The 11,914-nt window shown below is 49.5% G+C and overlaps 1 protein-coding gene across 1 annotated transcript; it reads right to left on the bottom strand.

The window, feature by feature from the left end:
* Window positions 1–2,368: 2,368 nt before the first annotated feature.
* Window positions 2,369–5,579, bottom strand: Bst2 (bone marrow stromal cell antigen 2). Its single transcript, XM_021219824.2, has 5 exons — window positions 5,233–5,579; window positions 4,436–4,511; window positions 3,875–3,914; window positions 2,806–2,932; window positions 2,369–2,592 (listed from the first exon to the last, which is right to left on the bottom strand). The coding sequence occupies exons 1-4, from the start codon at window positions 5,494–5,496 to the stop codon at window positions 2,824–2,826; spliced, it is 489 nt and encodes a 162-aa protein (XP_021075483.1). The 5' UTR covers window positions 5,497–5,579; the 3' UTR covers window positions 2,369–2,592; window positions 2,806–2,823.
* Window positions 5,580–11,914: the final 6,335 nt, after the last annotated feature.

Below are 11,914 nucleotides of genomic sequence, written 5' to 3' on the forward strand. Positions count from 1 at the left end.
AGGCTGACCTTGAATTCAGATCCTCCTGCCTCTGCCTCCTCAGTGCTGGGATTTAATGTGTGTACCACCACCTCCCAGTTTATGAAGGAATTTTTATATAAAAAAAAAGATTTATTTATTTATTGTATGTAAGTACACGTAGCTATCTTCAGACACTCCAGAGGAGAGCGTCAGATCTTGTTACAGATGGTTGTGAGCCACCATGTGGCTGCTGGGATTTGAACTCTGCACTTTTGGAAGAGCAGTCGGGTGCTCTTACCCACTGAGCCATCTCACCAGCCCTATGAAGGAATTTTAAGGCTCAGGGAAATTGCAATGCTAGAGTGGGTACACTGTGTAATCTTCCACGATGGGAAAGCCCAGAAGACACGCCCTTCATGAATCCTTTGAGATGAAAAATGGGGAGCCTTGTACCAGACCTTAAGGCTTCAAGACTATGCTCCTCAGTTCCCCAGTTGGTTCTTGAACTGTCAGTAAAGAAAGTTATGGGCTAATTGCTGGGTGGAAGGGACAGGTAGAACTTCCGGGTCCCTAGAGGCAGGCAGGGAGATGCAAGGAGGGAGAACAGGGTTGTCCATGCTTTGGAGACAGGAGAATCAGGCAACCATTTGAGGTCTCAGGAGGAACTGGGGCCTGTGGCCACTACTACAAGTGGTTGGTCAGGGATGGGACTAGCCACTGAAGTTTAGGGTAGGTGAAAGGTACAGAGTTAATAGTATTGATAAAGGGGGCTGGTGAGATGGCTCAGTGGGTAAGAGCACCCGACTGCCAAATCCCAGCAACCACATGGTGGCTCACAACCATCCGTAACAAGATCTGATGCCCTCTTCTGGAGTGTCTGAAGACAGCTACAATGTACTTACATATAATAAATAAATAAATCTTTAAAAAAAAATAGTATTGATAAAGGAATGCTTTTACAGGCAGGAGATAAAATGAACAACTGTGTATGTGTGTGTGTGTGTGTGTGTGTGTGTGTGATCCAAGGATTCAAGGAAAGCTGGGAGGGGGCTGGTGGCGAGGTCACTTCCTGGAGCTAAGGCAGGTAGCATAAACTACATACAACACAGTTGGGTGAATTAAATGAAAGGGTTTAGTTGGCCCTGAGGAGGCAGGGGCCAGGTGGCAGCTCTGAATGGCCAGAGGCAAGGTGACCATAGTATTGTAATGGGCAGCACAAGCAAAGTGAATTCTATAGTGTCCTGATTCATATGGATCGCTGGTACTGGCTATCTATAGTGGCATGATTCATATGGATCGCTGGTACTGGCTAATCAGTCATGGTGTTCCAGGCATGAAGTAGGTAAGAGGCTTACTGAAGTTTTGTTCTATCTATATAAGCAGAAAGATTCTCAGACGAATGAGAAAAGGTCTTCTGGCGGTAGACAGGCATTGTTGGATTATCGGGAGCCTTTAGGGTCTGGGTACTGCCACACAAACTGCTCTGACACCCATCTCAGTTAAATGGGGCTGGTTTATTGAACCAAGACTGACTGATCAGGGCCATAGCTCAGATTCACAAGCAAAAGCTACACCACTAGTGTTTTGGGGGATCAGTTTATACAGAAAAAAGCATACTGAGCCCATAAAGCATGTGGGGAGGGCTGCAGGGTGGTTGGCCTGTCACCAAGGTTTTGATTTTGTTTTTGTTTTGTTTTAGTAGTTTAGACACAATTCAAGCTGCCCGGGCTAAGGCTATGGTTGGGGAATTTCCAAAAACAAGAAGAGTAAAGCCTCACTATATGGTCAGCTTGTCTCCAGTCAAGCTAGGTTTTGTTTGTTTGTGCTTCTTTAGCAATGTGAAATGTGTGTCAGGCACGAAGCAAGGGTTACAGCCACACTGTGGGTGATAGGCACGAAACAGGGGTTACAGCCACACTGTGGGTGATTTTAAGCTATGGAGCAGGGGTTACAGCCACACTGTGGGTGATAGGCACGAAACAGGGGTTACAGCCACACTGTGGTGATTTTTAGCTATGGAGCAGGGGTTACAGCCACACTGTGGTGATTTTAAGCTAGGGAGCAGGCTTCAACCTGGGGACCAGAGCCTGTGAGCCTCCCCACTCTCTCTGATCTTCTCCTCTCTTCCCCTTTCCTCTGGAGAACCCTAATAGAAACCCCTGCCCAGACTCGCTGCAGGAGACAGGAGCAGCGGAGGCTCAGGCTGCTCTCTCCTCAGCCAATCAGATCTGAGAGCCAGCTGCCGCCCTCTGCCGCAGACTTTCTTGATGATGCCAGAAGATAGGATGGGTGGACTGGTGTGATTAGCAACACTGTGTCCACCTCAACTTGTAGGGTGGCCCCTGACTGTGGGGAAGCAGGGCAGGGAAGCAGGGGACCCAATGACACTAGCAACTTAGAAGCAAGCTCTTTCTTTCCAAATTACTTTATTTTTCCAGGCTCAAAGACATCAAAATAAGCGACCCCTCCTCAATAAATGCAAAAGCAATAAAGCAGAACTCCCTCCCCGCCCCCCCAGTCCTAAGGTAGGAAGGCGCAATCTGGGTGCCCCCTAGTGGTTTTCACATCCTCAGGGCTGCCAGGACCCCTCCAGAGTCACTATGACCCACATTGACCTCAAACAGCTGTGACCTAGGAAAAAGGGAAGGTTCAAAGGTTAACTGCTCAAAGGTTAACTGCCACCCAGCCCCTGCCACCTCAGGCCATGCCTCCTCCCTGAGCTGGGCCACTTTGGGCCGGAGTATATCCCATATGCATAGCCTCTTCACCCCTTCCCCAACCTCTCCTCCCCCCCCCCCCGTGGGTCTGGGGTCCTCACAAGTTCCCCTGGACTGGCTCCCTCACCTGCCAACTACTGAGTCCTCAAAAGAGCAGGAACAGTGACATGGTGAGCACCAGTAGTAGGCTGCTGGAGACCACCACGGAGCTGCCAGAGTTCCCCTGCATTGTGCTAGACGTCTCCTTTTGGATCCTGGGTGGAGAGAGTGGACCTTAGGCAGAGATCGCCTGAGTCCGGCTGATCTGCTTCCCTTTTCTATGTTCCTGGACTGGGATGAAACTGGGGCACTCTAGACGTGAACTCCACCCGTGAGCCATGCCCCCAGCCCCTTTCTGAGGAGTCTATGCAGGAGTCCTACTAGGTCCCTAACCCTATTATTGGTCTTTGAAATTCATGTTTTCTTTGCTTTGATTTTTATTCTTTTTAAGTTTTATTCTATTTTGTGTGGTGTGTGGCATGTGGATGGAGTCAGAGCTATGCGCGTTGGTTCTGGGGATCAAACTCCAGCCGTCAGGCTTGTTCTGCAAGTGCTCGGCCACTGAGTCACCTCTCCTGCCTGCTCAGATTTGTATTCTTCCTGTTGCTGCCGCTGTTGTTTTTCTAGACAGCGTCTCTCTGTCTGTCCGGGAACTCGCTTTGTAGACCAGGAAGGCCTCAAACTCATAGAGATCCCCCTGCCTCTGCCTCCCAAGTGCTACCACCGCCCGGCCCTCTGAAACTCTTCACTCAGACGCATGATGGGCTTTCTTTGTGTTTGTGTGTGTGTGGGGGGGTGTTGTGTGTACATGCGGATGTGTTCACTTGTGTAGGTACATGTGTAGGCCAGAGATGCTCAGCCTTGCTCCCTGAACATGAAGCTCAGTGCAGGGGCTGGGCAGTGAGCTCCAGGATATCTCTGTCTGTCCCCTAGAACTGGAGCTCCAATCAGATAATTCCAGCCAATTTGTAAGTGGGTGCTGGGTATTCAGCCTCAGGTCCTCAACACCTCACGATGGTGTTGTAAGCTTTCCTGATTAGGCCTTCGCAGCTCACACCTGAGCTGTAGATTGTGTGAGCCAAGTGGATCCCAGGTTTTGAAGGGAGTGCAGTGTGGAGGGGAGCGGGTGGCGGTGGGCAGGGAGAGCTGTCTCTAACCTCAGATTCTCCAGCTCCTGGTTCAGCTTCATGACTTCATCTGCAATGACACAAGCAGAGGGCTGGTCGTATACTATGTAAGCAGCCAGCAGGGGGAGGCAGTAAGGGAGGGGGCGGGGACAGCCCGAGCACCCCAAGGGAACACATGGGTTGTCTAAGGCCAAGGCCACACAGCAGCCAGTGTGGTCAGGTAGAGGGGGCGGGGGGTGGGGGAAATGAGAAAGGCATCAAAGGCCAGCCTGAGGCCCTTCTACAGGGTTAGAGAAGAACCAGCTTAGAGACCACTTGCGGAACCCAGCAGATCCGCAGCCTCCACCCTCCTACCCAAGGTTCCTCCTACCCACCCTCTGCTGACAAACCCTACCCACTCCCCAATCGTTATTCCTCCATCCCTGGCACTCTGTCTGTCTCTGGGAAGAAACCAAACTTCCAAGCAGCAGGCCTGACCCTGATACCCCTTCATGTGGGTCAGCACCTCTCCCCAAGTCCCAACCTGGAGGCCTAAACTATTCCCTCCCAGCTCCACTGGACCTCCCCCTCCCCTCCCCTCCCCCCTCTCACTCTCAAGCTCCCTGATGCGGGCCTGCTGCTCCAGTGCTTGAGACGCCTTCTTCTCCAGGGAATCCTGAAGGGTCACCTGAGTCAGAAAAGCATCACAAACATGGGTTGGCTGTTGTCCTGGCCCCTAGAAAACTTCCAGGCAAAGGCATCTGAGACCTTCTACTCAAGCAAATACCCCTTTCGGGTTCCCCTCCAACACTCTCCGTATCCACCCAGTCCTCCCAAGGTGGAATCTCCAACACGGCGATTTTAAGTGCCCACATGGGAGTTTGAAAACTCTTAATAGTTAACCCTTAGTAGAAAGTTCCAGATATTCTCCTACTCAAACACACAGCAGAACCGGGCTTCCCAGACAAGTTCTCTCAGAGACATTAAAAGTTTCAATAATTTGCTAGGTGTGGTGGCTCATGTTTTTAATCCCAGCACTTTAGGCAGCATTTGAGGCCAGCCTGGTCTACAGAGTGACTTTCGGGACAGCCGGAGCTATTTAGGAGACCCTGTTTCAAAAATAAAAACAAAGTTCAATCAAGGCTGAGTGATGTCCTAGTGAAGCCGAATGCTGGTCCCTAAGTCAGTTACGAGCTCTCCAAGCACGCTACACAAAGTTTGGAGTCACCGAAGGAAGGGAGGAAACTGAAGCCCCCGATTGCAGAGCTGGAGGGAGTTCAAAGGTCTCCCAAGACTTCACAATCTTTAGTCGCTGGCCTTCGAGGTGGGTGTGGGGGACTTGCTTGGCTGTTCAAAGCCTCTCCTGAGTCATTTGGGGCACTGGAGGGGACGGATTCCACCAGGCTTACCACGGTCCGGTTGCAGGAGTTTGCCTGCGTCTTGGCCTGCAGCAGACTGTCCTTGGTACGGGTGAGCTGGCGCTGCAACAGGTGCGTGGTGTTACGGCACTCATCCTGCGCTCGCAGCCCGTCCTTATTGGCCTCGCTGTACGCTGTGACGGCGGAGTAGATTGTCATGGTGACAAAGATAACCCCAAAGAGGACCGCCAAGATCCCGGTCACCAGCCACAGCCGGCGGATGCCCCATCCTTGCTTCCCCTCCGTCTCGTCCATGGCCACGGACAGATAGTGATAGAAAGAGGGTGCCAAGTGGTCCGTCGATCCTAGAGCTTCAGAGGGCTCAGGGACGCTTTCCAGGCCACGCCCACATTAGCATAACCCCGCCCCACCACTGCTTCTAGCAAATAGCAACTGCCAGAGTCCAAAGCAATCCTAGAGAGCAGCAGGGTTGCAGACTGCTAGTGGAGAAACTGCAGCCTTTCAGTTTCATTTTCCTGGAAAGAGGAGGATTTTTCTCGGCCTTGGAAGGGGAATCTGCAACCCAGATTTGACTCGGTGGGTCATTTCCAAATATTTGTTACCTTGTAGAGCCCAGGTAGGGGCTCCCAGAAGGCTTGATGGGGTACCTGGAGCAGCTGACCAGCTCCCCTCTATCTGGAAGCCCCCTCTTTGGCTGCCCAGCCGCCAAGAAGTAAGGGGTTAGTCATCTTCCACCACTTCCCCAAAGGACTTATTTAGTTGCCCTGCAATGAGGGGCTGTGACCCTTGAGACCCGCCAAAGCTTATTTATTGGAGCAACCGTCTTTTCAGCCTTGTAGGCAGACTGTGCCCCAGCAGTGGCCATAGTGTGGCTCTCCGGCCAGCTATGTGACACACGGGCTAGGTAAGCATTTGTGACCATTTCCCAGCATGCACCTCCTATGACCCTGGCTCTCTGAAATGACCTGTCCTTTGAGGCTCAAAAATAGGTGGTCAGAATTATAGGCTAGCAATGTTCAGGTGACTCTAAATCCCTGGGGAGACTGACAATCAACATCAGCTCCTGCCTGCTTTTGCCATGGCACTTTCTTCCTCATTCCTGCCGCTATCTATGTAGCCCAGGCTTCCCTGGGATTTGTGTCAATGCTTCTGCCTCACCTTCCTAAAAGATGGTCAATAAGTGTGCACCACCAAGCTTCAGTTGAACGCCTGTTTTTATGGTGGAGGAAATGATCAGGTTTGGGGACCCTGGGTGACTTTGTGGAGACTCTACTGAGGACACACAGGGCAGACCACATTCAGTCAAGGGTTCTCTTCAGGACTGAAATTCTGTGGCCAAAGTCAGCACTAGTATACGGAGAGATTACGTTTTCTGTCCTTGTGAAGACCAGTTTGCATAATGAGGACTCAGTGTTGTGTTTTATAAAAAGAAAAGAAGCCAGGAATATGTTTGATGGGGGTGTGGTATGGTGTGGGGGAAAAGCAGGCCCAGGCTGAGGCATCCCTTCCCACCCACCCCCAAGATACCAGTCACACAATGGTATGTATAGTATAGAATAGAGTTTGTTTAGGGTATGGGGAGGGGAGTTGAGGGCATAGTAGAGACAGAGAAAGGCAGAGAGAGAGAGAGAGAGAGAGAGAGTAGAGGAGTAGAGGCTAGCCATGAACAGGTAGAGAAAGGTGGGAGAGGAGTGGGGAGAGAGGAGGAAGAGGGTAAGGGACCAAGATCTAGGAGAGGAGAGAAGAGAGGAGGGGGCAGGCAGCCCCTTTTAGTGAGTCAGACACACCTGGCTGTTACCAGGTAACTGTGGGACGGAGCCTAGATGAAATGCTAATGTTATGCCTAGTTCTCAGGAACCCCAGGAATTGTGAGTTTGATGCAAGAACAAAGAGAGTCTTTATTATATGAGTGCAAGCCTTCCCTACTCCAAAGGTTAATGTCGTGGACCCCCAAACTCTGACCAGCAGAGACGGGAAAGAACAACACAAATGCCAAGCAGGTTCCAAACAGACTTCTTTATCTCCCCGAACAGCTTTTAATCTTTTCCCTCTAACAGGCAGCTTTCTCTAACCTTCTCCCTGTTCCCACTAAACTCCAGCTTCACTCTGCAACTCCTTCTTCAACTCTCGCCCACCTGAACTGTTTACAGCCTTCTCCCCCAGAATTCTCCCCCCTCCCTCTGGGGCACATTCTGTTTTCTCCCATCCCCCTTCCCCTCCCCTGCCAGTTCCTTCCAGCCCCAGGGTGCATCCTGTTTTCAGTCCTCTGATCCGATCCCTTCCCCCTCTCCTGGATCCGGTCAGAGTTCAGCCAGGGAGGCCGGTGATAGTCCATTAACTCAGCAGGCAGGCAATCCACACGGGCTTAGCAGTTCAGGCTTGGCACACTCGCTCCCTACAGGTTAAGGATTAGATGCTCTCGTCCTGGGGCTTGGAATATATATATATATATATATATATATATATGCACACGCATAAACTGGGATCCTCGAACTTTGGGGTTACCTGACTGGAGAGGTGATGAGGGAGTGCCATCCTTCAAACCTGATTACATCAGTGGGGTGGAACTGTGCAGCTGGAAAGGGACTTTCCTGACCTGGGAATGAAAGACCCCCGTTCCCGGGGAGACCCTTGCTCAAATCCTGGGATGAGCCGACACCCCAATAACTCGAGAGAAACTGTTCTTGATGAGGTTTAATCAGGAATCAGCATGCTGAGGTCCAGCTCATAGGAGATCAACCCTCAGCAGTAGCAATTGAGGGTTTTTAAAGGAAAAAAACCACAAGGAAAGGGGAAGCTGAGTAAACATCATAAGAATGGGAATGATGTATTATAGCTCATCTCTTACGGAAGGGTTACAGGCTATCTTCAGCAAACATTCTTGGTGGGGAAGCTAAGCAAACATCACAAGAATGAGGATGATACACCGAAAGACTCTCAAAGGGAGACCCTCTCTCAAATCTCAGGATGGCTGCGGACCCCCAAGGACTCACGAGAGACCTAGCTTGATGCAATTGCATGAGGCTTTATTCGGGGAATGCCAGAGCTCTGGGGACCTCTTGTATCCCATGCAGGGGTAGAGTCGGTCCACAAAAGAAAAAGGGACCCCTATCTATGGGCCCTCACGGGGGAGAAAGGAGGACGGAGTAGGGGATTTCCAAATCACCTGTAACAAACAACTTCTATAGGCATGGGAGGGGTATGAGGAAGGAGCCGTACACAGCACAGAGGTGATGAAATCCTATTGGCTAACAGCTAACACGTGGGCAGCTCCAGATTGGTCCCATCTGAAGTTGCTGGGTAAATTTTCTGATCTCAGCCTAGCAACCAGACCCCAAACACTTGGTTGCGGGCTGCAACGGTTGGCAAACACACAGGTTCAAGGAACGGTCAGACTATTATGTCCAGATATTTTCTGAGTCAATGGGGCCAGTTAAACTTTTACTTTCTGCCAACAGTAGGGTCCATCTCTCCAGTCTAGGGGCTTTTAGGAATTCTTTCGTTCTATCAGGACCTTTCAATACTACAGCTTATCTCTTATAGAAGGGTTACAGGCCATCTTTGACAAACATTCTTGGTCCCTTACACAATGAGTCAGGCACCAGGGTGGGTCAAGACCTTGATGAGCCAGTTCCAGTGATCATCGGTATCCCAGGCTGAAGGCGAAAGGACAAAGAATTCTATGCTGAGCTTTGTTTCTAGGGGTTTAAGAAACACATTGAGTTGGGGGTCTTACAGGAAAAGTAAAAAGAAAAAAGGAAAAATACACTTTCAGAAGCTAGTGTATTTCACAAACTGGTCACAGCTGTCTGGGAACACTTAATTGCCTCTTTCCCATAGTCCAAAAGTGGGCTTTTTATCACTTCAAGGATATTGGTCTCTGCTTCCTTCAAGGGCAGGAGCCATCTGCACCAGAGAAAATTGGCTATTAATCAAAGGGAGTGTGAGTCTTGGTGACATGGAGGGTAGGGTATGCTGCTTTTTGTCTCTTCCCAAGGCTGGCATCTGCCCCTCCCCTGGGGAGGTTCTTCAGGGGAAAGGGAGATGTAGCCATCCAGTAGCCATGGATGAACTGGGTTTACCTGAAAGAGGGGCTGGAAATTAAAAAGAGATGGCGGGGGGGGGGGGAGGCCAGAGACAAATGAAGCCAAGCCAAGGTTCCAATCAAGGCTCAAGTTTAATATTCAGCACTGCATTTCCCCAGGGAGAGCCCACAGACCCACCCTCTGTCTCAGCTGGATTAAGCTGCAGAGCACGCTCTATCCTAAATTCCTATCGAAGTTGCAGCCGAGGTAACTAGGTCTTTAACGTCCATTGGGCAAACACTCAAGGTCTGTTCAGCCTGCTCATGGCTGGGAAGGGCACAGGGAGTGCTACCGTGAAAGGGGAAAGGGGGAATTGCAATATTCTGGTGGTGCCAGGCTGGGCCCTCTTTGTTTGCCCTCTCCAAAGGCCAGAGGCATCTCTGAAGGAGCAGGGAAGTGGGGTGCTGACTTCTCTAGACCCAAGTGGCAGGGAAGTGCAGAGGCAGTCTCCTGTGTCTCTTCACCAACACTGGGGATACATTTGTTTTTCTTCAGTAGATCTGGATTTGTTTGTTTTTGATACAGGTCTAATTATGTAGCTTTAACAGATATGTAGACCAGGCTAGCCTTCCACTCAAAGAAATCCACCTTCTTCTGCCTCTCAAGTGCTGGGATTAAAGGTGTGCACCACCACACCCTGCTTGCTTATGTATTTTTAAAATATTTATTCTTAGCCGGGCATGGTGGTGCACGCCTTTAATCCCAGCACTCAAGAGGCAGAGGTAGGCGGATTTCTGAGTTCGAGGCCAACCTGGTCTACAGAGTGAGTTCCAGGACAGCCAGGGCTATACAGAGAAACCATGTCTCGAAAAACAAAACAAAAAAAAATTATTATTATTTTTTATACTTATTCATTTTTGGGTTTTCCAGGCAGGGTTTTCTGTACAGCCCTGACTGTCCTGGAACTCACTTTGTAAACTAGGCTGGCCTTGAACTCATCCAGACTCCGGCTCTGTCTCCCAAATGCTGGGATTAAAAGGTATTTAACCTCTGGTCCACTCTGAGGAGGTGCTGTGCACAGTTTCCATAATGAGCAATCAATAAACAGTTTGGAGCCAAGGACTGTCTCTTTCATCAAGAACCACAGTGGAGAGCATGAAGAAGCCTTTGTTTACAGACCTGCGTCTTCTCAGTCTCCCACAAAAGGCCTCCTTGTGCTCCAGACAACTGCTGCCAATGAGCTGAGCTCTTCATCCCATGAACATGGACCTGGACACTCTATTCTCTGCTCCTCCATGACTTCCAGTAGTGTCTGGGTGTCCAGCAGTGTGAGAACCTCTGGCCTGGCCTCCTCTCCCCGCAGGCCCAAGGGCCCCCTTCATTGCGGATTCCATGCAGATTCCAGAGGAGACTGGATTCTCAGGAGTCAGGACATCCTACACTGTAGTTTCCCACCCCCGGAGCAGTGTATTGTTGCTTCCCTGGAGCCCAGCATCGGACAGCAGCACAGGGCAAACGCATCTCTGCATTCCACCTGCCCAAGAGAAATTTCCACATCCCAACTGTGGGGTTGGGGCAAAACTCAGAACCCCAGGATTGGGGTGTACAATGTGAGATTCACAAAGAATCAACACAAATGTTAAAAATAGTAACAAATACATAAATGAAAATATACTCTGGGGTGTGGGTCGGAGCTGGAGGGGAGTGGGTGGAAGCTCCACATTCCACCTGCAGGCCCATAGGAAAGAGGGTCCCTCACTCTCAAAGAACCATAAAGCTTACAGAGGCAGGTAGACCTCTGTGAGTTGCAGGCTAGCCTGGTCTACATAGTGAGTTCTAGGATATCCAGGGCTACCTGAGAGACCCTGCCTCAAAAACCAACCAACCAAAACAAACAGAAATAACCAGAACAACAACAAAAACCCCTAGCTTGCAGTGAACTGGTGTTCAGGTTTGTACTAGCTGTTATTTAAGCCAACAGCTGCAGAGCCACAATGATTTCTTTGGTCAAAATCCTAGAACAGAAAGTGTTTCAAACTTCCTCTTTCTCCTCTATTTCTTTCTTTCTTTCTTTTTTTTTTTTTGGTTTATTTTCTTTTTGCTAATATTTAAAAGTCTTTTTGTTTTGTTTTGTTGGGGTTTTGTTTTTTATCTGTTTGTTTAAAGCAGGGTATCTTGTAGCTGAGGTAGACCTTGAATTCCTGCCTATTGAGTGACTAAGGTATTACTTTCTTGTTCTGACTGACTTGTGCCTGCCTAGACGCTGTCAGTCTCCCACTCACTACTAGCCACACCTGCCTTGGCAACAGTCTGGGGGCTGTCCTTGACCCTGACCATGTCCAGATGTATTATCCACAATGTTTGTGTAAGCTAAAACCTAAAATAACTACAGGAAGTGTAAATCATAAATAATTGTCTTGTGTCTGGAAAAATACTGCAATCTCTGCAAAAAAAGACAGATGCTACAAGGTCATTCCAAGGTCACTCAAAGACCCTGGTACAGATACAATTGTGGTTCTTAAGTGTTTTGCTTTTACAAAAGCTGTACCCCTAAGCTCTGGCTACTCTACGTGTGGCTATTATTATTATTTTTTTAAGATTTATTTATTTATTATATGTAAGTACACTGTAGCTGTCTTCAGACACTCCAGAAGAGGGCGTCAGATCTTGTTACGGATGGTTATGAG

This window comes from Mus pahari, chromosome 19 (genome assembly GCF_900095145.1).
Source record: "Mus pahari chromosome 19, PAHARI_EIJ_v1.1, whole genome shotgun sequence".
NCBI classification, from domain to species: Eukaryota; Metazoa; Chordata; class Mammalia; order Rodentia; family Muridae; genus Mus; species Mus pahari.